The sequence below is a fragment of the Lissotriton helveticus genome, chromosome 10, assembly GCF_964261635.1.
Source record: "Lissotriton helveticus chromosome 10, aLisHel1.1, whole genome shotgun sequence".
NCBI lineage: Eukaryota > Metazoa > Chordata > Amphibia > Caudata > Salamandridae > Lissotriton > Lissotriton helveticus.
Genome location: NC_136071.1, coordinates 225,720,615 through 225,743,090, shown reverse-complemented (window position 1 = coordinate 225,743,090; position 22,476 = coordinate 225,720,615). Strand labels below are relative to the sequence as shown.

At 44.1% G+C, this 22,476-nt stretch overlaps 2 protein-coding genes across 2 annotated transcripts in view; one reads left to right on the top strand and one right to left on the bottom strand.

Moving 5' to 3' along the window:
- SLC5A10 (solute carrier family 5 member 10) overlaps positions 1–22,476 on the top strand; it is a 733,155-nt gene that overhangs the window by 276,958 nt on the left and 433,721 nt on the right.
- Positions 1–22,476, bottom strand: part of FAM83G (family with sequence similarity 83 member G) — a 148,120-nt gene that overhangs the window by 17,220 nt on the left and 108,424 nt on the right. Inside the window, exons 3-4 of the mRNA XM_078665173.1 lie at positions 11,126–11,250; positions 506–2,015 (exon numbers count right to left, since the gene is read on the bottom strand). Coding sequence (XP_078521299.1) covers positions 506–2,015; positions 11,126–11,250 — 1,635 coding nt within the window. The remainder of the gene's footprint in view (positions 1–505; positions 2,016–11,125; positions 11,251–22,476) is intronic.

Genomic DNA, 22,476 nt, shown 5'->3' with positions numbered 1-22,476 from the left:
AATCCCCTCACTGCACTGTTCAGCCCACACAATTTCTTCAAAGAAATACCTTGAGGAAATAACACTTGAGAAAATGTTAGTGTGCACAATGTGCACAAAAACCATAATTCGCACTAAGTGTAAAATTGGTGCAAAAAGTGCTTACATCAATTATTTGCATGTACTGCATCACTCTGAATGAGTTGTTAGGTGTGAATGCAACGCCTGCCGGTTAATAGCGCTGATGCCTTCAGTTTCGAAAGGATTAAGTTGTCAGCATGGAGACCTGGATTGGGTAATGATATGGAGGCAAGCCCAGGGAGGCACCTCGAGTGAAAACACTTTCATGCGGTTAGTGGGGATTGTCTTGGCACTCGAGATGAAAGGTGTTGATCTCAGGATCTAAGGAGGTGCGCACTCAAGGGCTGAAGTTTATTAGGGATGCTCATTTAACCAGTTGGTGTGGCCGACACCATCCTACCTGTCTTAAGAGGCTCCTCCTGTAATCACCATAATGATAGCTTACCTGAACATTTCCTTGAGGAGCAGCGTTTAAATTTTGGTTACAATCCACAGCTCGCCTGATCTCCTCCTCTAAAGTCTTATGCCTTAGCCTGCCATTCTCGTCTTTCCGTAAATCCAACACGGACTGGGAGCCCTTCAACGGGTTCATAAAAGAACCCCTGCTGATGTGTCCGTCGCTCATCTGCCGATGGAGGCGGACATGCTCCCCATTCGGTATAAATTCCGAGAAGCTTCTCTGCCCACGCTTGCTATTGTAACAGCCTTGTTGATCACTAAAAACATCTGAGTTCGATGAAGTGTTTGAGAGACAGTGATTGGCATGGGTGGATCCATCAGAGGAGCTCTCTGGATCACTGAAAGAGACATATTCTTCATCGTCATCATCATTCACAACACCATTTTGGGTAGCCCGACTGTGATGGGACAACTGGTGAGTTCCATTGGGCGTGCCAACTTCCTTAGGGCTTCTGGGTGGATCTGCTTGAGAAGAACTGAGATTAGTCTGTTCACCTGCTCTTTTAATTTTCCCGTGATTGAGTTCATTGTTTTTGGTGATTAATTCCTCTACAGGAACTGTCCTAGGTTTTGGGACTGGCCGAAGTGGTTTCTGTGTGGCATCTGGTCTACTGTTGTCTTCATTTTCTGAGAAAACAAGATGTTGACTACCAGCCAGAAGTGCAAAGGCCCCCACAGGCGTATCTGGAGTTTTCACTTCTAGGATTTCTGTGGTCTCTGTTTTGTCTACAGATTGTGAGACCTCTTCTTTTTGTGCAACAAGCTCCTGGACACCTTTTTCCGTTGGTACCGGGATTGGGACAGGGTCCTGCAGCACAGGACGCTGGAACGAGTCTACCACTGTCACAGGCTGTGGTTCTACTTCGGCCCTCTGGTCTTGAGAGGCCTGCTGCTGTTCCTTCTGTTTAGCCTCCTGTTCCTTCATCTGCATGTGTTGAGCAGTTGCCTGTGATGTGTCGCAGATTTTGATTCTGTTCATTTGTGAGAGCTGAGCGTTCTTTATGTTGGGGTCAATGATGTTGATGTAGCCCAAGACCTCACTACCAGGCTCGGGTTCAGGTTCAACCCAAGTGGGCAAATAGTCGAACATATTGACTTTTTCCATATTCTGCAGCGCTGGGTGCACGTAGGGCTCCTTGACTTCAGGTGGTGGGTTCTTGGCCTTACCTTTCAGTTTTTTATTGCTTCCTGGATCATTGGTCCCTTCTTTTGACCCACTCTGATTACCCGATGAACCAGTGCCAAGATCCACAGACCCTTTCCCGCTCACAAGAGCATATTTCGGGTTCACAATTTTCTTAGCGACGTTAGTGGGCATGGGTGGAGGCTGAAGAATCGGCTCTGGCTCTGGTTCCGGGTCTATGCTGACACTCTTCAAGCTGACAGATTTGGACATGAGGTACAGCTCCTGGAATTGCTTATCGAAGGTCTCAACCACTTGCCCGGTAAGGACAGTAAGGACGTTTCGGTCAGTCCTTGATGCAGACCACGTGAAGCTGAAAAACAGACAAACAAGGAAGTGTTATAGGGAGACACTTGTATAAAAATCAACACATGGTGGCTTATTTAAACTAATTTCATAAAAACCTTAGATTTTAACAATTAGAAATGTGTGTATGTGTGTGCATTCATTTCAATCTATTTGTCTATAAGTGCATGTGTATGCGTGTGTGGGTAAGTGTACGCATGCCCATCTGAGTGTCCCACATGCATCTGATTTTTGACTCAACTTCTTCACGCCTTTGGACCCCGTGTCCTTAGATAACCACATTAGTAAGCAGTTTGTTTCCAGAAACAGTGATGTTCTCAGGCAACCATATTAACAAGCAGCAGGCCCTCACAGTATGCATCTGCTGTGGTGTCCCTCTTCATAAACAGCCTCTGGGTGCGCCATTTACAGCGACAGCATTAAGCAGGCATTGACGTCCCTTTTGATTTAATGTACCACATAAGTTGTCTCAGCTACTGTATGCTCTGTTTCAGCTAAGAAACCCACATGGTTTTCAGAAGACTACCAATTTCTTGTCCATACTTTCACCTGATATTGGAAGGCTTTGTTCATATCTGGGTCAGATAATCACATTTGATTTCTGATTTAAAACCATATGCTGGCATAAATAGTGGCCTTACAATCAGGGATTTACTAACTGAAGTCCCAGACACCAGACATATCCTTTGATCTTGGACAAATCCAAGTATCAAAACATAAACACTCAACATAGTTATCATTTGTCAGGCCCACCAAAAGCAAGGTTGTCCAGTTTTAGTCCATGAGACACCGATCTATGCCCGCTATTCAGGATCACTACTGATTAGTCAAGCTATTTTGATTTATAGTATTTTCAAGTACAAATATCCTATATAGATAACCTGAAAATCTGCCATGCCGCTCTGTGCAGCACTGCTGGCTGCCCTTGACCTACAGGCTAAAATATCCAAACTCTGGAGCCTGAGGCGGGTGAACCATCAGCTCAGGTGCACTGTACTGCACTCAAACTGCAGACATGTTGCTTGCGAGTGTTTCATCAGATATGTACTTCTAGATGCCCTTTGTCTTGTTTCAACTCCAAGCTTTCTGACAGAAAACAATAGAAAAACAATACGTGGTTAGTAGATTGGCAGCTGTGAAACAGGGGCTTAACAAAGATGTTCACATTGCTTTTAAATTGCTCGGAAACTATTTTCAGATTACCCTCACACTTCTCATGATATGTGGGGGCACTATGAAAGCATTCCTCAAGAATTTTTTATTTAAAACAAATGTAATATGGTCTATTTTAAAACCAAATGTTCACCATGTGTAGTAGTGTGTAATAAAAGGGTATATTTTGAGACAATTCAACAATGGAAGTCAGCATTTTAGCACCCATTGACCGAAGTAGTGAAAAATGACATACAAATTTCACCTACCATGCTGGTCAAATTAAGGTAGAATTTTGTGACAATAAATTCCAAACCGGCACTTGCAATGCAATAGGACTTGCATTACTGATAGTTTGAGGTATTGATGTGTTGCAAATAATAATGCAACGCCAATAGCTCATACTTTCAGTAATGCAAGACCTAGTACATTGCAAATGCCTGCGAAGTGAGCCAGGAACCAGCACGGCATGTCTCAGTGCAGTACCGCAATCTGCTCCTAGAGATCCCTAGTGAGCAAGGCACCAGCACTGCATGTCTAGGTGCGGTACCGCAAACTGCTCCTAGAGGTCCCTAGGGAGCAAGGCACCAGCACTGCATGTCTCGGTGCAGTACGGCAAGCTGCTCCTAGAGGTCCCTAGTGAGCAAGGCACCAGCTCTGCATGTCTGGATGCAGTACCTCACACTGAACCTAGAGGCCCCTAGAGAGCAAGGTACCAGCATTGTATGACTCAGTGCAGTACCGCAAGCTGCTCGTGGAGGTCACTAGTGAGCAAGGCACCAGCACCGCATGTCTACAAAGTTGGAGTTATTGGCATTATAAATGGCAATGTTTTTTACCTAGCCATCTTGGAGGGTGCAGTATCGTATGTGGCCAAACGGGGACCTCTTTTGGTCACATATGGTACTGCACCCTGCAGAAGATATGGTAAATCCACCCTACCCATAATGCATTGCATGCAAGACAGTACTACGAGTACATTCAAATAGCTATGTCCATATATACAATTAGTAGCTTTGAACTGTGACAAAGGAATTATTACATTAATTTTGGATTAGGTTGTACTCTGTGTGGAGCTGATGAAGGGAAATTTATAGACACTCTCATTTAAATGTGAGATGTCTAGTGAGTGAAGTAACCACGGCCAGCCTAGCTTAGGACCAAGTGTGTGTTCTGCCTGGAGCCTTTTAAGAAAATAGTGTCTTGAGGCTATAATTAAAACCTAGGGAGTAACAACACATGTAACAGGGGGCGTTCTCATGGGAGGTTACAAGAAGAGACAAGGCGGTACTACTAAGCCTATTGACCAATGAAAAGACACCATTTACAAAGGACAGGGACAGTAGACAATTAAAAAGATGGGCGGAGGGTGGGCAGAGCTTTATGCCCATATCTTGAATACAGCATGTCTCAAAGAGACCGCGCAGACGCTGCTTAGGTGAGACCTAAAAAGTGCTTGTGGTACCTCCACAATCATATTCTGAGTTTTAATCAAGAAAATGAGGATTCAGTGATTTCTGAGCCAGGTTCCTGCCTACACTGGAACTTGACCTGCCTAAATGTGACAGGGAAAAATTCAAGGGGTGAGGTAATTACAGTATTACTCTGAATTCCAATGCCTGTGTAAACTCCTGTTTGAAAGGAATCGGAATCTCCCCCGCCTCGGAATCAGATTTACAAGTCTCTTTCTTCAGGACTCTCTGGATCCTACACCCAAGGGCGTCTTAACTTTAAGATATTTACTTCTTAATTGCGCCAGCATGGCATTCCAAAGAAGCATTTGTGTGTTGCGGTTCCTGTCTGGTTGGCTCACTGCCATAACAACAGCGAACGATTCCAAGATATCCAGCTACATATTTGAAAAAGGAGATCAATGTACAGTGCCAGATTAAACCCGTGCAGGTAGCTAGGCAGTGGATATTTCGGGCCCCCTCGCAAATTAACTCCTAAAATCCAATGCACCGTTTTTTTTTCTTCAAACTGATAGCTGCCAGAAGATGAGCTTTTAAGAGACAAACTGTTACGTGAATCTGATGTCTCTGGTTTATGTACTTTAAGTTGCTAATGGGTACATTACTGTAATACAGTATTTTCTCTATAGAGTCTTTAATATAAAGTTATCATTTCTATCTATTGGAAAAAATATTTAAGAAAGCTTGATAGTAATTTTCTTTCAAGAACAAACCAATATTATTTTGATCCGTTGTCGCGGGCCCCTAAAGGGAGTGGGTCCGATAAGCCAGTGCCTACTTTGCCTATTTGGTCATCCGAACTGTGAATGAATGGGTTGGGGTAGATTGGAGTGGAGCAGAGTGGAGGGGCGCAAAATTGAGGGGTGTGGCGTGGAGGGGCATGGAATGGAGTGGTGAGCTATGTCGTAGAGTGTCTTATAGTGGAGAGGAGTGGCATGGCATGGAGGGGCAGTGGAAGGGCATATAGTGGAGCAGTGCTGTAGAGTTAAGTGGTGCAGAGTGTTGTAAAGAGGAGTAGTGTAAAGTGGAGTGGTGTATTGTGGAGTATGCATGCTGTAATAGCACACTGCCATAACAGACAACACATTTCTAATTGAATATGGCCATTATATTTGCACCGACATACAGTTCTACTGCGCACAAATGATAGTGTGTGGAAATGTCATCACCAAGTGTATTGATTTGTTTTGATCTTATTAAATTATTTGTTTTCACTACACTACAGAATTACAAAAAAATGTGCTTCATTTCTACTGTTTTCATTGTGATCTATTCTGAAATATCAGCATAGTTAATTTTTGCTGAGTGCAAGAAAATATAACTTCCTACAGCCTGTCCTTTCACATGGGCACTCGGGATGGATTGGCACATAAATTATCTCACTTTAAAGTCAGGGAAAGAAAAGTAAACATTTGGCCCGTGTCTTTGAATGCACAGCTAATGAGACAAGATAAGAACAAGATTTAAGGGCCTGTTTACAGATAGCGAGAACTCACAGGAGAGACAAAGTCAAGCTGGACAGCCTAAAAGCAAATGACAGAGCCATCTAGGAAAGATGCACTCTGTAGAGTGGCTCAACAAAAGGAAAGTGCGAGCAGTGTAAGGACACAAGTACTTGGGCCATGCTCTTGAGAGGGTCACATGCAAGAGGAGGGAAGTGCAGACTGCAGAGCTGACCAGCAGGAAGCAGGCAACTGAGAGTGGCTTTGAAACCAACCATTGGTAAGTAATGGGAGGGCTCCAAGCCCACTAACAATAAACAAAAAGTCGCGAAGAGACAGCGCACACGCTGTCTACGTGAGACCTAAAACGGAAGGGAGGCGGAATAAAGCAGTCAGGCGAAAGAGCAACATGGACTGCAGGTGGAAAGAAGTACGCAAAGGAAACAACTCAAAGAAACACACTTTCATGGAGTGCTTCACACAAAAGAAAAAGGTAGCACTTGAAAAGTAAGTAGTGGAAGGTGACATGCTGGCCAATCACAAAGATAGTAAAGAGGCAATGATCTATGGGAGGGACAAATACATGATTGACAAGCTGGAGCATGAATAAGGAGTAGGAAAATGAGTGTCAATAAAAGCCACCTAATGGTAAGGAATAGGCAGGCTCCAAGCCCTGCAATGTTATTTTATATTAAAAGTGTTGTAAAGTGCATAGCTGCCCCAACAATAGGGCTTCCCAGCTCTGGGCCAAGCGACAAGCTACGACTGCTGGCATCACGGAAAGGAAGGGGGTGAGGTTAGGTGGATAAAAGCCATGTCATAAGAGATATCTAAAAAGCAAGAGCTTCTGGATTTTCCTGCTGTAGAGAGGGAGTGGGATCCAGAGCCAGGTGCCAGGGCATGAAAAGTGCGGCCGCCAGCTCTTACCCTACAGACTTGGGAATAATGGCCTGGATATGGTCGGCAAAGTGCAGAAGCTGCAAAGGCCGGCAGGCTGAAACAAGATCAGACAGGATGGCGGCTCACTGAGACTGCACAATCTTGTGGGTGATGCACAGAGTCTTGAAATGTATGCGCTTGTCCACAGGGAGCCAATGTAGCCTGCGGAGAAGACCAGAGGTGGAGCAGAATTTGGGAAGGGAGAACAGCAGCCTAGCTGCAGTGTTCGGGGCAGATGGAGTCTTCTGGTGACAGATTTGTAATGTTCTTAGGTACAGAGTGTGACAGTATTCTAATCAGGACAGAATTACCATCTGAATGATGGTTTGATGGGTGCGTGGATCGAAGTGGCCCAGGATGGGTTATAGGCTTCTCATAAGCCCAAAGCAAGTGCTGGCTACCGATTTGGCTTGAGCCTCAAAGGACAAAGTGCCGTCCATCCAGACTCCTAAGTTTTTGGAAGAGGACTTTGGCTGGGGTGTGTGGGAGGGGGGGGACCCAAGGGCGGTAGGCCACCAATAGTCGTCCCAGACGTGAGCTTGTTTGTCTAGTAAAAGTATTTCGGTTTAATTAGTATTCAGGCGAAGATAGTTGTGGTTCATCCACTCTGCTACAGCAAGCATTCTTTTTTGGAGGTTATCCATGTCTTGCGTAGGATTACCACAGAGGGAAAAAACAAGCTGGGTGTCGTCAGCATACGACACCAGCACAAACCCTGAGGATTTAACGACCTGAGTCAGAGATTGAATATATATAATGAACAAGGTAAGGCTCAATAAAGAGCCCTGGGGATGCCATAGTGTAAAGTGTAAGGTCGGGAGCTCTGAAGAGGAGAGGTGACCTGGAAGGAACACTCACATTGAAAGGAGTCGAACCAAGACAGAGCAGACTCGCCTATGCCAATGCCCTTTAGGCGTTCGACTAGAGTTTTGTGAGGCACTGGGTCAAAAGCAGCACTCAAGTCAAGCAGGATCAGGACTGATGATCTGCTTCATCCAGAGCATGTGAAGTTGCTCGGTGTGCGGATTCCGTGCTGTGTGCAGGCTGGAAGCCGTTTTGTTGGAAGGCCACAACATGCCTCGTAACAGAAATCGACCTAAAAATCAATTTCTTTTTGCATTCTCTATTGCATCGAGTAGTTTTCTCTTTGGATCCTGGCTGCTCATTTCTTATATGCCTGGCAGTGGTGTGAGGGGTATACAGCTATTATGTATATTATAAATCTATACTAGACTATCCAAAATGAACAGCTCTAGTGCCTGCATTGCATTTATACAAGAGGAATACTGTGTCTTCAAAGGTGAGTTAAGTGGCAAACTTCAGAATTTACACAGCATGTGAAGTACGCCGGCCTTTCTCCTTTACTGACCTGTGCCTGCTGGAGATGTTTAGCAAAAATAAAATTGCAGGAGGATTTTCATGCTCAAACTTTTTTATCCTACTAAAAGTGGGGTTTTGCTATTTGTTCTCTCAAAAGACCAATTTTCAGGAAACGTTTTTTCTATTTTTTATTTATTTATTTATAAAGTTTTATATAGCGCGAACAAGATCCCAAGAGATATCAGAGCGCTTTACATTAGGATGGGAGGAGGGACATACATGCAAAAATCGCCAACAAGTAGTCATGAAAAACAAACTGGAATGATCACTGATTCAGGGACAGTTGCGCCATGGAAGGTAATACATTAGGCAAATAAAGCGAACCCAGATGGAGCCATTGTAAAAGGAAAAGAGGAGTAGTAACAAGAAAAATGAGGACATTTCCAAATCATTTGAAGCGATTACTCATACAAATGCCTCTGAAACTCTCAAAATGTGCCAGTTACCCCCCCCCCCCCCCCACAACTGATTTTATATTTTTCAAACTCTGTAAACTAAGAAGGTGCAGAGGAAAATCCATTGCAATTTTGGAATTACTTTTGGACAGCTTTCTTTTTGTTAATCCTGTTAGACTTAACATTTATTTAGAGTAAGAGCACAGTTTAGCTCTGTCTTTTCACCCAGGCCATTCCCTGGTGTTATTCTCATATACCCCTTCGGCAAAGCCAACTTTTATGCACGCATTTTCTCTGCATCAGGGTGGTGCAAGCTTGAATCTCATATAATAAATTATGTTGGTAATTTGTGGTGTGGTTTAACAGACTGAAGAAATTCACAACATTATTTCTTCTTATGGCCGTTATGAATATTGGGGAAATAATATCCATCCATTTTGGGGTCAAGAAATTGCGATGAATGGGAATGTGATATATGATGTCGCCGGTAATGTATTAATAATTTCAATTGTAATGTCATCTGTGACATGAAGTGTGCAGCTTCGAAAAGTGCATTAAGGGGAATTGCGATTGTGTAGCTCACCATAACTTTCAAACTCCAGTGCCTATTTTTATTTTTTAGCCTGTAATTATAGTCTCCTTTCGATTGACGTTTTAGACTGCAAATACTTTTTCACAAAAACAGTATTTGTCTTCTGTAGGAAGAATCATAAGTTCCAATTATCATTTTTTCTTTGTTTTGTTGTGATAGACGTTTGTATCTACCCAAAAGTACTACCTAATCCCCATGGTCATAAGATTCAAGCTACACGCTACTGATGAGGGCCATTTGGCAGAAATCGGTTGGTGGATGCTTGTGATCCCATCTAGAGAAGGCCTCTACGGTTGGCAGTTCGGGTTGGTGAGTTCCCATGAGGAGCAATGACAGTACTGATTTGCATACAGTGGGATTCTGTTTGGACTCTCATGGTGGGTGAAAAATGATTGACTGGAATGGGGTCCTGAGCAATTACTAGTGCCCGACATTGATTTAACCCCTTGCATGCTCATGACGGCCCCGCCCACTATGTAAATCGCCCGCACAGCGCGAACGTTCGCCGCGCATGCAAGGGATTAAGCATTGCATCGATCACTTTCTTGTTTATAAACTATCAACAGGGCACAGGACATGGTGCACAGTATAATGTCTTCCCAAAGCTTTTACTTAATCCCCTATAAATTCTTCAACTTTTAAATAATCGACATAAAACTTTTCAAATTAAATTTAAGGACACTTTAAATGGCCATAGTTATATGCAAAATAGGCCTTCCTCAAGGCTTATTATGATGAACCAACTCCAGTTGCTATCATTTTCTCTGTTGCATGCACAAACATTTACACACATGACATTAAGACAGAAAGTCAATAAGAAAATAAGACAGAGAAATGAAAGATAAGAAAAGGTCATACAGCAGGGAGAGACAATTTAATAAAGAAGGAGGGAGGGAGAACGTGTAAGAACGTGGAAGGGAATAAAAGACACCTAGAAAGAGAAGGCAGCAATGGTGAGAGAGAATGAGAGAATTAGAAAGGGAAAGACAGAAAGAGCGCAAGAGAAGCATATGAGAAGACAGAGTGGGAGAAAGAGGCAGAAACAAGAAAACTAAACAGATACAATATTGTAGTGGAGAAGTGTGGCTCACTGGTTAGAGGCGGCAGACCCTGATGCAGAGGTCTGGCCCGGGACCAGGGTTCAATTCCCGACGCGGCAGGGTACCGGGCTCAATATCCGCGGACTCGACAATTCTTGCATTGGTGCCTACTCTAATCATGGGTCCCACTCTGCAACTCTGGGCAATAGCTTGCTTAATCTCCACAACGGCCCCGGTGACGCTGGGATGCCTGGTTTCACCTTGGGGGTGCCCAGTAGGGGGCATCTCACAGGGAAAACCAAGAAGGGTTCCACAGAGGTATACAGCGCCAGGATGCCCTGGGTAGGGCGGCAGTGCGATTTACAAGCAAACCCACATTTACATTTACATAGTGAAGGAGAAGAGAGAACGGAAAAGAGGTTAAGGAACATATAAAGAGAGACAGAAGGGAGGAAGAAGATCTAGAAAGGAGAGAGTCTTAGAACGAAAAAGCTCGGGATAGACTGTGGGAGAGCAACAGAGACAATGAGGCAACTAAAGAAGCAGAAGAAAAGGTGAGAATGACAGACCGAGAGAGAATGTCTATAGCACAGACTAGAAGAAGCTGGAAAGGAAGAGAAAATCAGGGAGAAGGTGAATGATCCAGCGAAAGAGAGAAGAGGGGGGAGACTTTGAGGGAGAGCAAGTGTGGCGCTTGGTGCCTACCTGTAGGACCCGCAGGCAGCTTTATCCCCATCCACAAAGATGAACTTCTGTGCCAGGGCGCCTTTGAACTTGGTGGAACAGCGGGTGTGGAATTCCGTTCCTCCAATGCACTGAACTCGGAGGTTCTGCAAAAAAAACACAAGAAGAAGAGAGAGAAGCTGTAAGAAGAGAGCTTTCTGGGGTGGCAGCCACAGCCTTAAACCACATTTCATCAGTCGAGAGGAAACATTCACAAGTGTTTTATTCTAGCTGTAACTCCAGACCAACATGAATATCAAAACTATTTTTCCTTTTATTGTATTTCAGACAAAATTTGCAAAAAGAAAAATCCTGCATTATTAAATCATTTAGTTGTAAACGTCTTCTTCCATTGATTAAATACTAGAACAATTCATTAAATATTGTTCCAACATAAGACACAGCTACCTGAGCCGACTGTCCTACTTTTGACAGTTTATCGTCTCATATTCCTGACCCTTCAGCTTTTCCACTGAGCCAGGGAGTGGACCGTGTGTCCACCAGCAGGATAACATGCAATATTTACTTGGTTTTAATCAAGGTTTCTTATTACTCACTACCAGTGTTTAGCCTGGTTACAAATACTACCGATCTATGCAAAAAAGAGGAGCAGAGGAATTGTATTTATTTATTTATTTAATTTGAAAAGTTTTATATAGCGCTGGCTAGACCCGGAGGTATCAGAGCGCTTTACATGCGGACGAGCATTGTTTCAGAGCATAGTTACAAGTTACATAGTTACAAGTTACACAGTTTCAGAGCATAGTTACAAGTTGCTGTAGCGTAGTTACATGCGTTAAAAACATATTAGGAACTTGCCGTGACAAGCTTGTTGATCATGTGATTGCCCAATAGCGCCATCTTTATTGACTTCACAGTTTCCATCTTGTTCACTAGGCCACAACTGGGGTGAAGAAGGCTCCGATGGGGAGATGTCTCCACAGTGCTGGGAAGGAACACCGCACTTTGTTGGCGCTCATGCCCAGATTATTGCTAAGTGTGTTACCTGCATATTTTGGTAAAGCCATGACCAGATCTCGAGTCCCCTAGTGCTACAACCAAATCTACCCACTGGGCTGCACCTAATTGTGGGGCTAGGGTTGTTGGCCCTACCCTTCGTGGTGAACTGGGACCCTTTAGGGAGGTAAAATCCAATAAACGTTTTTAAAGCACTCACCACCTTTCCTGAGCCTGTTTCCAAGCAATATGTCTGAAGGGAAGCAGTCAAAGGCACAAGGAGACTGGCTGCATTTTCTAAAGATCCTGGAGCAGTAGGTGGTTACCGAGCAGTATCCAAGGCAGACACTGCTACTTAACAACGGCGTTCCAATACTCTTGACTCGCCAGAAGTAATAATGGACAGAGCGTCCATCCCCCAAAATGGGGGAGTGGACACGGCGCTTAGGACCCGGGCCCCCATGGGCCGGGACTTGTGTGATCCGGCAGGATGCCGGCCTTGGACAGCCAGAACCAGATCTGGCCTTTGCGCCTTCAAGCCAACAGCTTGGCAGGTGACCGGAAGTGCGTCATCGCTGGGCGCCGCTGCCGGGATGGCCAGGGTGAGGTATAAAGACACCGTGGCCCTTGGCCTTGGCCTTTTCTCACCTGGTCATGCCAACGGTGTAGCGGAGCGGCGCTGCATCTTCTCCCTCCCCCCAACCCTAATTTTAAGCTTACTGTGGGTCAACAGGGTCTAAGAATACATAAGTCACCCCCCACCAGTTAGCAGGGGGAGGGGGTACTTCCGAAGTGGAAACCCTCCCCCCTCAGGCCAGGTCCAAGGGGGGAGGGTTAGACAGTCATGGGCCAACCAGAAGATGTACACCAGCTGTGGGCTAGGGCCAACAGTTACATCTTGGGGGTCGGCACGGGGTGCCCTGCTCCTGCCCACCTTTTTTGCAGCCCCCTGGGAGCTTGGTGTTCGTGGGGCGGTGCCCATTGTGAGGACAAGTGTACTGTGGCATGGGACCGCCCGTCGCTGATGCAGGTGGTTGCACCTTGTGTGGTCCAATGGTGTTCAGGATTGCGAGGTGCCCCCCCTTGCGGTAAGGGTCTGGAAATGTTTCAATTCTCACATAAAGTTATTGTTTGGACAGTTTGTTCCCTCATGATTTTGAATGTGATTGATGTACACATAATTTAATGACTTTATGCACCTTTTCTTGTGTTGAGTACTATCTTTTGCACAAATGTTGAATAAAATGATCCACAAACTAAGCTTATGTTGTATTCTGTTGGTAACTCGTTTGGGTGGTGTTGGTCCGGACCTATTGGGGGTTCCTGGTCCTATGACTCTCCAGATGTAACAATGTCCTTTTTTTCTGCCCAATGAGGTCCTCGGTCACAACCCAGGATGTACAATTTTGCCCATGAGAAGATATTTTCAAGGAACAATGCTCTATGGTATGAGTTGGGGTTCTACTACCAGCAACAACTTCTTCTACTTTGCTTCACTTAAGTGTGCTGTACAGTAGCATTGTTCTATAGCGGCGACTTACCCATTTTCGGCTCTTTTATATAGTACGCAACTCCTGTTCATTTTCAGAAGTCCAATCAAGCACTGGCTTGTTGCAACTATTGACATTGCGTGCAAAGGAGTCTGTGTGAGATCAAAGAAGCATTCCTCTATAGACAGGCAGTGCGGGCTGCTGGCTTTAGATGCAAACTTTCTGTGAGTACTTTACGTATCACAAGGAGAATGCAATGTATTTTTAGGAGCGCAAACATACATTGGAAGTCTAACCATGAATATTATTGGTAAATTGACCTGAGCATGGTGGATGGCCAAGCACAAAAATAAAAGGTTTGTGGTACCACAGAGACTCTCTTCGGTTCACGCAACATAGCACCCCCTTGTTGAATTGTGCCGAGAGGCAGCCTAACCTAAACAGGCAACAGACTAGTGACGGGGCAGGCTACGTAGAACTCTAAATACTAACACTGCTTTTGAGGGATACCTCCCATGCGAAACAAGCATTGGTAATGCCAATAGGCCTTACTGTTGAAACGTGTCTGACGATCTTTTGGCTTTTCCAATGCTTTTTCAGAAACATAACAACTTTGACAAAAAGAACAAATGTAGAACAATGCCTGTTTATGACGCTGTTCAGCATCTGTAGTTCAAATAAAGAGAGTGAAAGAAAAAAAGGCAAAAGGCTGACCAGGCGTGATGACGCTGCGCAGTCATGACACAGTGGACATTTTTACTTTACTGTTCCAAGATGGCAGAGACCCATAGTGGAGCAGTAAGTTAAAAATATATATATATGCTGAAGAGCATTAAAGAGAAGGAGCAGATCATCGCAAAGGCCCTCCTAAAAGTGTTTTTTTTATTAAAAATTGGGATGGGGAGAGGCAGAAGGAGCAATAGAAGACAGAAGAGCAGTGGTGGGTTGAGGTTCAAGTGAAGCAACCAACGATCAGTGGTGAGCAGGGAGAAGCTGAAGAACTATGGAGGAGATGGGAGTGTGGGATTTATTCAAAACATAGCCAAGCTGGGTGGGAATGTATGGGTAATGCAACAGACAAACTTGTGACGTGGGGGCAGCAACACAAAGAGAGAGCAAGAAAATACATACAGTCCCATGCTGTGCTGACATTAAAAGAAACAACCATTGGCAAAGCCAATCTTGCTTTCTGGACCTTTTGTTTTTAGACAATTCTGCGCAACATCCCCGATACTGTGCAGCATGGTGAAAGCAGCATTTTATAGTCAGACCCTCCAGGATTTCGTGATTTCCAAAAAAATAAATAGCGAAAGTCACTTTTTCAAACAATCCTGCGATTTTGATAAAAGTGCCTTAATAAAAAACCCATGGCATTCACACTCTCCTTTACTGGTTCCTGCTGCCACTGAGTCAGTAAAGGGAAGGTGAGCAACAACAGGCAAGCGGGCAGCAGAGTTGTTAAATTCCTCTGCCCCCTGCCTTTGAAATGCACAGAGCCCCATCCTGTGCGGTTATCCTGCAGCCAGCCTGACACGTTTACGTGCACCCTGCGGTCGGACGCAGCAAGCCCTTTAAAGGCTCTCCTGACCCCCCTCTCCACTGCACTCCTATCCCTGTTCCCGCTCTTGCCTCCTATTAGTCCCTCCCCTCCCCGAAGTCTTCAATTTTTTTTATATATACCCTCAACCTTCACTGCCGCCCCCCATTCCCCTCTCCCCGGCCCTGCTGCCGTGTGCACACAGGTTGTCTGATGCCAAGAAGAGGTGGTGTCATACAGTATTCTACTCTCTCTCGCATCAGACATCCTCCGGTTCCAAGTGCTGTGCTGCTGCAGACTCTGCAACGTTAGACAGTGACACAGCAGTCTCCAGCAGTGACAGACCACAGACCTTCAGTATTTCTGTGACAGGCACATTTTTTGGTCAACCTTACAAATAACGCAATTTGTGAGGTTTTGGGCCGCAAATTTCAGATTTTTTGGGCCGCAAAATTTGCCACCCAAAGCTGCAATATCCGGGGGCATTTGTATAGTCACACACGCAAAGCATGTGTGCGCCTACAAAATGACGCTGACACTTTTTGTCTTTTTATTTACCGATCCGAGTTCAATCGGTAAATAAAAAATAAAAAAAGAATCACTAAAGCAAATAATAATACCACTACTACTACTAATAATAGCATTTAGAATAATAATGACAACTAAAACTATAGATATAACTGGCAGGATCCATTGTGCATGTGTTACTTTCCTAAAGTGGTAGTAAGCGTAGCATAGTAAACACTATTTGGGTGCCTATTTGGACCCATTTTTATTTGATTTATGCAAAACCTCAGAGAGCGCCTACATATCAAGCCGTGATGCTGATAATTCGACTGTGTCGTAGATTGCAACGTTCCATTTATAGGTGAATACCCACCAACATGAGTATTGAACACATAGCAATGTTTTTCTTGCACTGTGCTCTGATGTCCCATGAACTCTGTGGCTCCCCATGCAACAGGGTCCATGTAAAAAAAATGTTTTTTAAATAAACACTTACCTTGCCACCAGGTGCCACGTCTCTGCTCCTGCTCTCCTCTGTCGGATTCCAGGAGCAGGAAGCAGGCTCCCCTGACCAATCAAAATGCTGCGTTGTGTTTGGTCTGAGCGTCGTGGTTCGACGCTCTGCGAGGGAAGGGGGGGCCTGGGCATGTTTTCCACGTAGGCTGTAATGCAGCCTGCGTGGAGAACAGGGAAAGTGCGCATGACTGTTTGGCCGGTCCCAGAGGGCCAGCCAAAAAGTCATGTGCACTTAGGAGTGGGCAAACTCTCCTGCCCTGCTCCTAGAGCAGAGCAGCCTCGCCCGCCTGCAAAGCAGCACGGAGATATAAAACGATAACAACTCAAAGTTATCATTTTATGTTTCCTTTATTTGCACTGCTTAAAAGCAGTGGGGTGATGCACCTCCACCATAGCTGAGGAGCTGCCACTGGAAAAAACATAAAGCCAGTGCTGCTGCGCTTTTGTTTTTCTATTTGCTGATCAAACTCAGATCAGCAAATAAAAAGAAAACATGCTCAAACAGTTTTTTTTTTTCTTGGATGGTTGGGGGTGAGGAAGGTTTGAAGCAATGGGGGGTAGAGAGAAGCACATGGTCGAGGCGCCTCAGAGGAATAAGGAAGGGGGGCAGAGAACCACATGGTGATAGTGACAGGGAAAAGGGGTGGAACTTGGAAGCATACATGGGAGACAGCTGGAAAAGACATGCACCCCCATGAAGTAATCAACTATAAATAAATAAAATGTTCCTGGAGAGTGAGACCTCGTGGAAGAATAGGTATGGTCAAGGAGAGAGGTTGTAAAGAGTATATACTCCACGACACAAGCTGCAGTGGGCTAAAACGAAAACAGGAAATAGTATGAAAGCCAATGATAAGGAATGGTCGTAATTCATTCCTCTGTCAGCTTTCGGAAAGTCTGCAATATGTCTTTTCAGAACCAGACAGCTTTGCTGTTTGGTTGACTTCGACCTAAAAAGTGGTTCCCAGAAGTGGGGCAGTTATCCAATAATAAAAAGGATGGTAAAGAAGCTATACTACCAGGCTAGGACAAACATAAGGAAGGAACACACTTAAATAAGAAGTAAACAAATGAGGCTGACAAGAAAGCCAGCCAATGAGATGATTCAAAGCCCACTCCAGATACTGGTATTTTACACAAAAGAAATTTGACAAAAAAAGACATAAAAGTGGTCCTTAGGAAGGCCTTCAACAACAAATTATTTTATAAATATAATCAAACTGCAAAGCTTTGCACGAGACAAACAACACTTATGAATTAAAAAGGGATTCGGAGGTGTCCCATATGGGCTGAAAAATTCCCTGACCTCACCAGGGTTGGTCACTTGTTTTCAGATACATCAGTTAGACAAGAGACGGTAGAACTTTTGATGTCCCTTTCTATGGGCTTACAAAGAAATGTTTCCCCAAAAATATTTTGCTAATTGATATTAATTTTATGCCAGACATATCAAGCAAAAACTATTTCCATCTATGGCATTCATTTTGTAAATTGCTTTAACTGTTTGAAACAGGAGAGGGCGTCAGAAGAGGTGAGAGAGCAGTGCATTATGTATTACAGCTGCATATGCGGAAAATAAACTCTGTTCTTTCTTTTACTTTGCACAGCTATACAAGTTCAGTGTTTTGCTTTTGCCTTTAAGCTGATTTAACAGATTGACCGACAGTATTTCCTGTCCTCCTCTGATGTCATTTCCTGTTTCATGCCCAGAAAACAGATCACAAAAGGAAGCTTGAAAAATACCTACACATAAGTTACATGGCAAGAGTGTTCAAATAATACATTCACTAAACCTTAAAACATCAACAGTAAGGAAAATTATATATGTTTTTTAACGCATAATTTTGTCCCCCTTTAACCCACTGACCTCATTTCAAGTAAAATAATGAACACTGGCGCTATCATTTTAAGAGGCAAACGATTAAAACACATAAAACGCCCTGCCCATATCAACATATTATCAGCTCGGAGAGATTAAAGAGCTCATGTCTCCCAAAATCAAAAGTACATTTGACCTGTAGCTAAAGACGCCTGCCCCCTGTTGGCTGTGGGACTGCACCTCCTGCCTTATCTTAGCCCTGCATCTCAGTCTGGGCTGTAGCACACTGAAGGCTGCCAGACGGCGTGACTCAGGCTGCACCACACCCAGCCACTTGCACGTCGGAAACATGTTCACAGGTGCAGCACTTATCACTCCCATTCAAGAGCGGCTGGAGGCTCAGTCTCGAATTGAAAGAAAAAAAACACATGGAATCCAAGATGGCGGCTTACATATAACCCTGAGATACCCAATACCATTCTTAAGCTAGTGGTGGCACAGCCTTGGTTTCCCCCACATATTTTGGGAGGGTGGCGCAGTCCAAGGATTACTATGGGTTAGGACCTTGTGAGGGTAGGCGGATGCTAGTGTTTTGTTAGCACCGGCACAGCAAAAGGCTTTGTCTTCGCGCTCCTGGCAATCTGCCTTTGTGTGCTCATGCCTACTACACACCTTTTTAGATTTTATGTGCAATTTACTTACAGCAAACATGGTGAGCATATTGTATTGTATATATATATTTCAAGGGTCTTTTGTTTAACCCATGCTTCTTCAACGAGTAGCTCATGAGCTACCGGTAGCTCTCGCGGGTGCACACAGCATTCTAAATTAGAACATTTCAGAGCTGCACTCATCCTGTTAGATCTGACTGCAGTCTTTGATACTGTAAATCATGCAGTATTGCTGCGTCGATTAAGGGATGCGGGTATTGAAGATGTGGCTCTGACTCTACTTACATAATTTCTAACATCACGAGAACAACTTATCCACTGGAATGGCCTGCAATCGGGAATCTTCCATCTCCCATGTGGAGTTCCACAGGGTTTGGCTTTGTCTCCGACATTATTTAATCTATATGTCAGTCCTCTGGCTCGGGTAATCAACGAGCATAGCATAATGTTGGTGTCGTACGCCGACGACACTCAACTTAGTGGTCTCTGTGACACAACGTGTGGGGTTAACAGCTGAGAGATTTCGTAATTGCCTCACAGATGTAATGAAATGGAAGAATTCAAACATTTTAAAGATAAACACAGAAAAAAACGAGGTCCTAGAGTTTGGGCAACTACCCTCTGTATGGAGCCAAGCCTGGTGGCCTCCTGAAGCAGGCACCTGTACAATCCCTGTGCCCAAGGTCAGGAACTTGGGATTTGTGTTTGACAAGGACCTTAAACTTGACTCACAAATAAATCGAGTTTCCTCATCATGCTTTTTCACTTTAAAAATTCTACGGAAAATTCTGCCCTTCATTCCTCTGTCACTTCGAAAAACAGTGATGGGAGCCCTGGTTCTGTCAAGAATCGATTATTGTAATGCCCTATACTTAGGAGTTGGCAAGGGACAGACCAAAAAACTTCAATCACGCCAGAATGCAGTGGCTCAGGTTCTACTTGGCCTACCCAAATATCACCCACCGTCAGTGGTGATTAAGGAGTTACATTGGCTCCCATTCCATCAGAGAGTGAACTTTAAAGCCCTATGTCTATTGTACAAGGCTATCTATGGAGGAGGGGCTGTGGACATTCAAACTTCGTTCTCGGTATACCAGCCCAAACGCTCTCTCACATCAGCCAATACAGGATTGGCCTGTGTCCCTAGAACAAAAAAGAGTTAGATGGGGAGGAACGGGTTTCTCCTACCAAGCGTTCACCTTATGGAACTCCCTCCCTGTGACAATTAGGTTAGAATCCAAGAGGGCAGTTTTTAGGAAAATGATAAAGACCTGGCTCTTCTCAAGGCCTTAAGATCTGTTGTAGTCTGCATCATATTCACCCAGTGCCAAGACGCCTTGGCATAAGAGCGCTTTATAAGTCCCTCAGTCAGGCAGTCAGTCAAGGGTCTTTTGTTTAACCCAGGCTTCTTCAACGAGTAGCTCATGAGCTACCGGTAGCTCTCGAGGGTCCACACAGCATTTTAAATTAGAAAATGTAATTGGGTTGAATTAACATATGTATCCAAAAATGGAATCTAATATCTTTGTGATCAAAATGTGTGTGTGTTTCAGAACTTATACGCTGACGTTTGGGGTAAAATGGATTTCCAAAATATATTTAAAGCTTGTATTACCCATGTGGAGGATTTCCAAATTGAACAAACGTTGTTACATTAGTACTGGCAACTCTGCATGACGCACTGAGGTGATCATTGCTGGTAATCTTGCTTAGGGTGGCCATTAAAGTAGTCTTATCTTATGTGGTCACTATTAAAAAACTAATAATAATAGTAGCTTGGGATCACTTTCATTGAATGTAAGTAGCCGTAGTCACAGAAAAGGTTGGAGACCCCCTGATTAACCTCATTCATTCATTGGCTTTTTTGGCTCAGGAACTTTCATCTTTTTTTGCTTGAGATTTTGGCAATCACATATTGGATCAGCTCTACAAACAAGAATTTAGGCTTGTCTGCTTTCTATTGGCTGTTTGGGTGTAAATGTCCACCGTCACTGAAAAGTACCCACTTTCATCAACCATTTCAGTCTTCTCATTTATGCCCTGCAGACACACAGCAGACCTCACTGAAATGCAATCAAGAAACCTATTGTTCTTGCCAATGCTTGCTAATAATAAGGCAGTACATGGGACGTTTGTGTGTGTCTCAGATTTTGGCCAGAGGAAAATGCTGAGGGGAATGTCTTTATTTATCATGCGTTGCCAGACGTCTCATGGGTCACTGGGAATGTCGCCTTGGTGGAGGCTTTGGGATGCCAGATTAGGGAGGGTTGCTTAGTATATGGCAGCACAAGTGGGTTGGTTATGCTTTAAGGATCGACATACCAGATATGTGGCAAGAAGAGCGGAAGCTGGTACGCTCTGGTAGACAAGTGGACGTGTTGGCCTTTGGTAACATCGGAGCGCCAGACAGTCTGAAAGCAGTGGACTTAAATTAATTAAGCTATTCTCAGAGCCGACCCAACACATTCAATCAGTATTTCAATGATAATTGCTTTTATTTGGCGCTTAATACCTCACTTCTGCCATTTCTAAGCACTGTAGGTAACCGGTGTTATTAACTAATTTAATCGCAGTCAATTTACTGACCCCGGATAGATGGAGGATTGAGTCAGCCTTGGCCGAATTGGAACTTCTGACCTGCAGTTCATTGCGTATTTAGGTGGAACGTTTTTAACTCAGTGAGCCATTAAGACATCCATACTAACGTGTGGATGGTATTGTCAAGCCCAAGCAAATCTGCATGGCCTGCATTTTTAATGCACTAAATAATCTGAAGATAGGCGCTAAACACTGCATCTGATGGAGACATCTAGCTGCAGATTCCTTACTTTTGAATTTCCCAGGCGTCGGACCAGATGTAGAAGATTTTGTGCGAGCAGTACCCATGCATGCCGATAGGTGCCTTGTGTGGCAGAGAATAACAAGTAAAAGGTGCCTACAAGAGAATTTATTCGCAACGAGCTTATGTGAATATAAAGTTACTTAAAGGGTTAGTCCATCTAGAACAAACACCAACGTGTCATTAGACAATACCAACCAATGCAATAGGCACAAAACACACAGGAGATCCTAATTCTTTGAAAGTATGAATTTGTTTACGTATAGAAACAGTTAAAAGGGAGTACAAACACATGAAATAAATCTGCAAAAAATCATGAAAGGAAGTGAAATCAAATTATCCTAACAATTCATGACTAACATCTATTCCAACAGAATATGTGACGACAAATCTCATAATGAAAATATATGTTGCTAGAGAGTAACACAATTTCTCAGGAATAGAAGGCGGAGTCGACGTTTCGGTCTTTCTGGCTTCCGTCCGTCAGACCATCTTCAGGACAATGGTATTTGCTAAAAGAGACTCTTATGCCAGTAACTCCATGCCAGTAACTCACAGACTGAATCACGTCCTTAGTTTAAAGTGTAGCTAACCACACCAATCTAGCTTGCAGACATAACCAGGGCGTTGGTGGGTGTCTGAGGACTGGGGGGGGGCGCGGGGGGCGGTGGGTAGCGTGTATCCTTTGATGAACAATGATCACCCTATTGACTTCCAGCGCCTAGAGACCCTTACGGGTGATTGTGCGCTTTACAAATGTGGATTATTATTATTATTGGATTGTCTGAAACCTGCTTCCACTTGCATGGTGTACAAAGTGCTCAGAAGCCCTCATAAGGCAGTATGGTAGCGCCATCTAAAACAGCTAAACAAACCATCATCAAACACGGCCAAGATGGGCTGGCTTGGACCCATGTATATGGTCATACATTGAAGCTCGAATGTTAGGCGTTATTGTCATCAAGGCGCGTGGCACTAGTATGTAGTTTTTGTATAC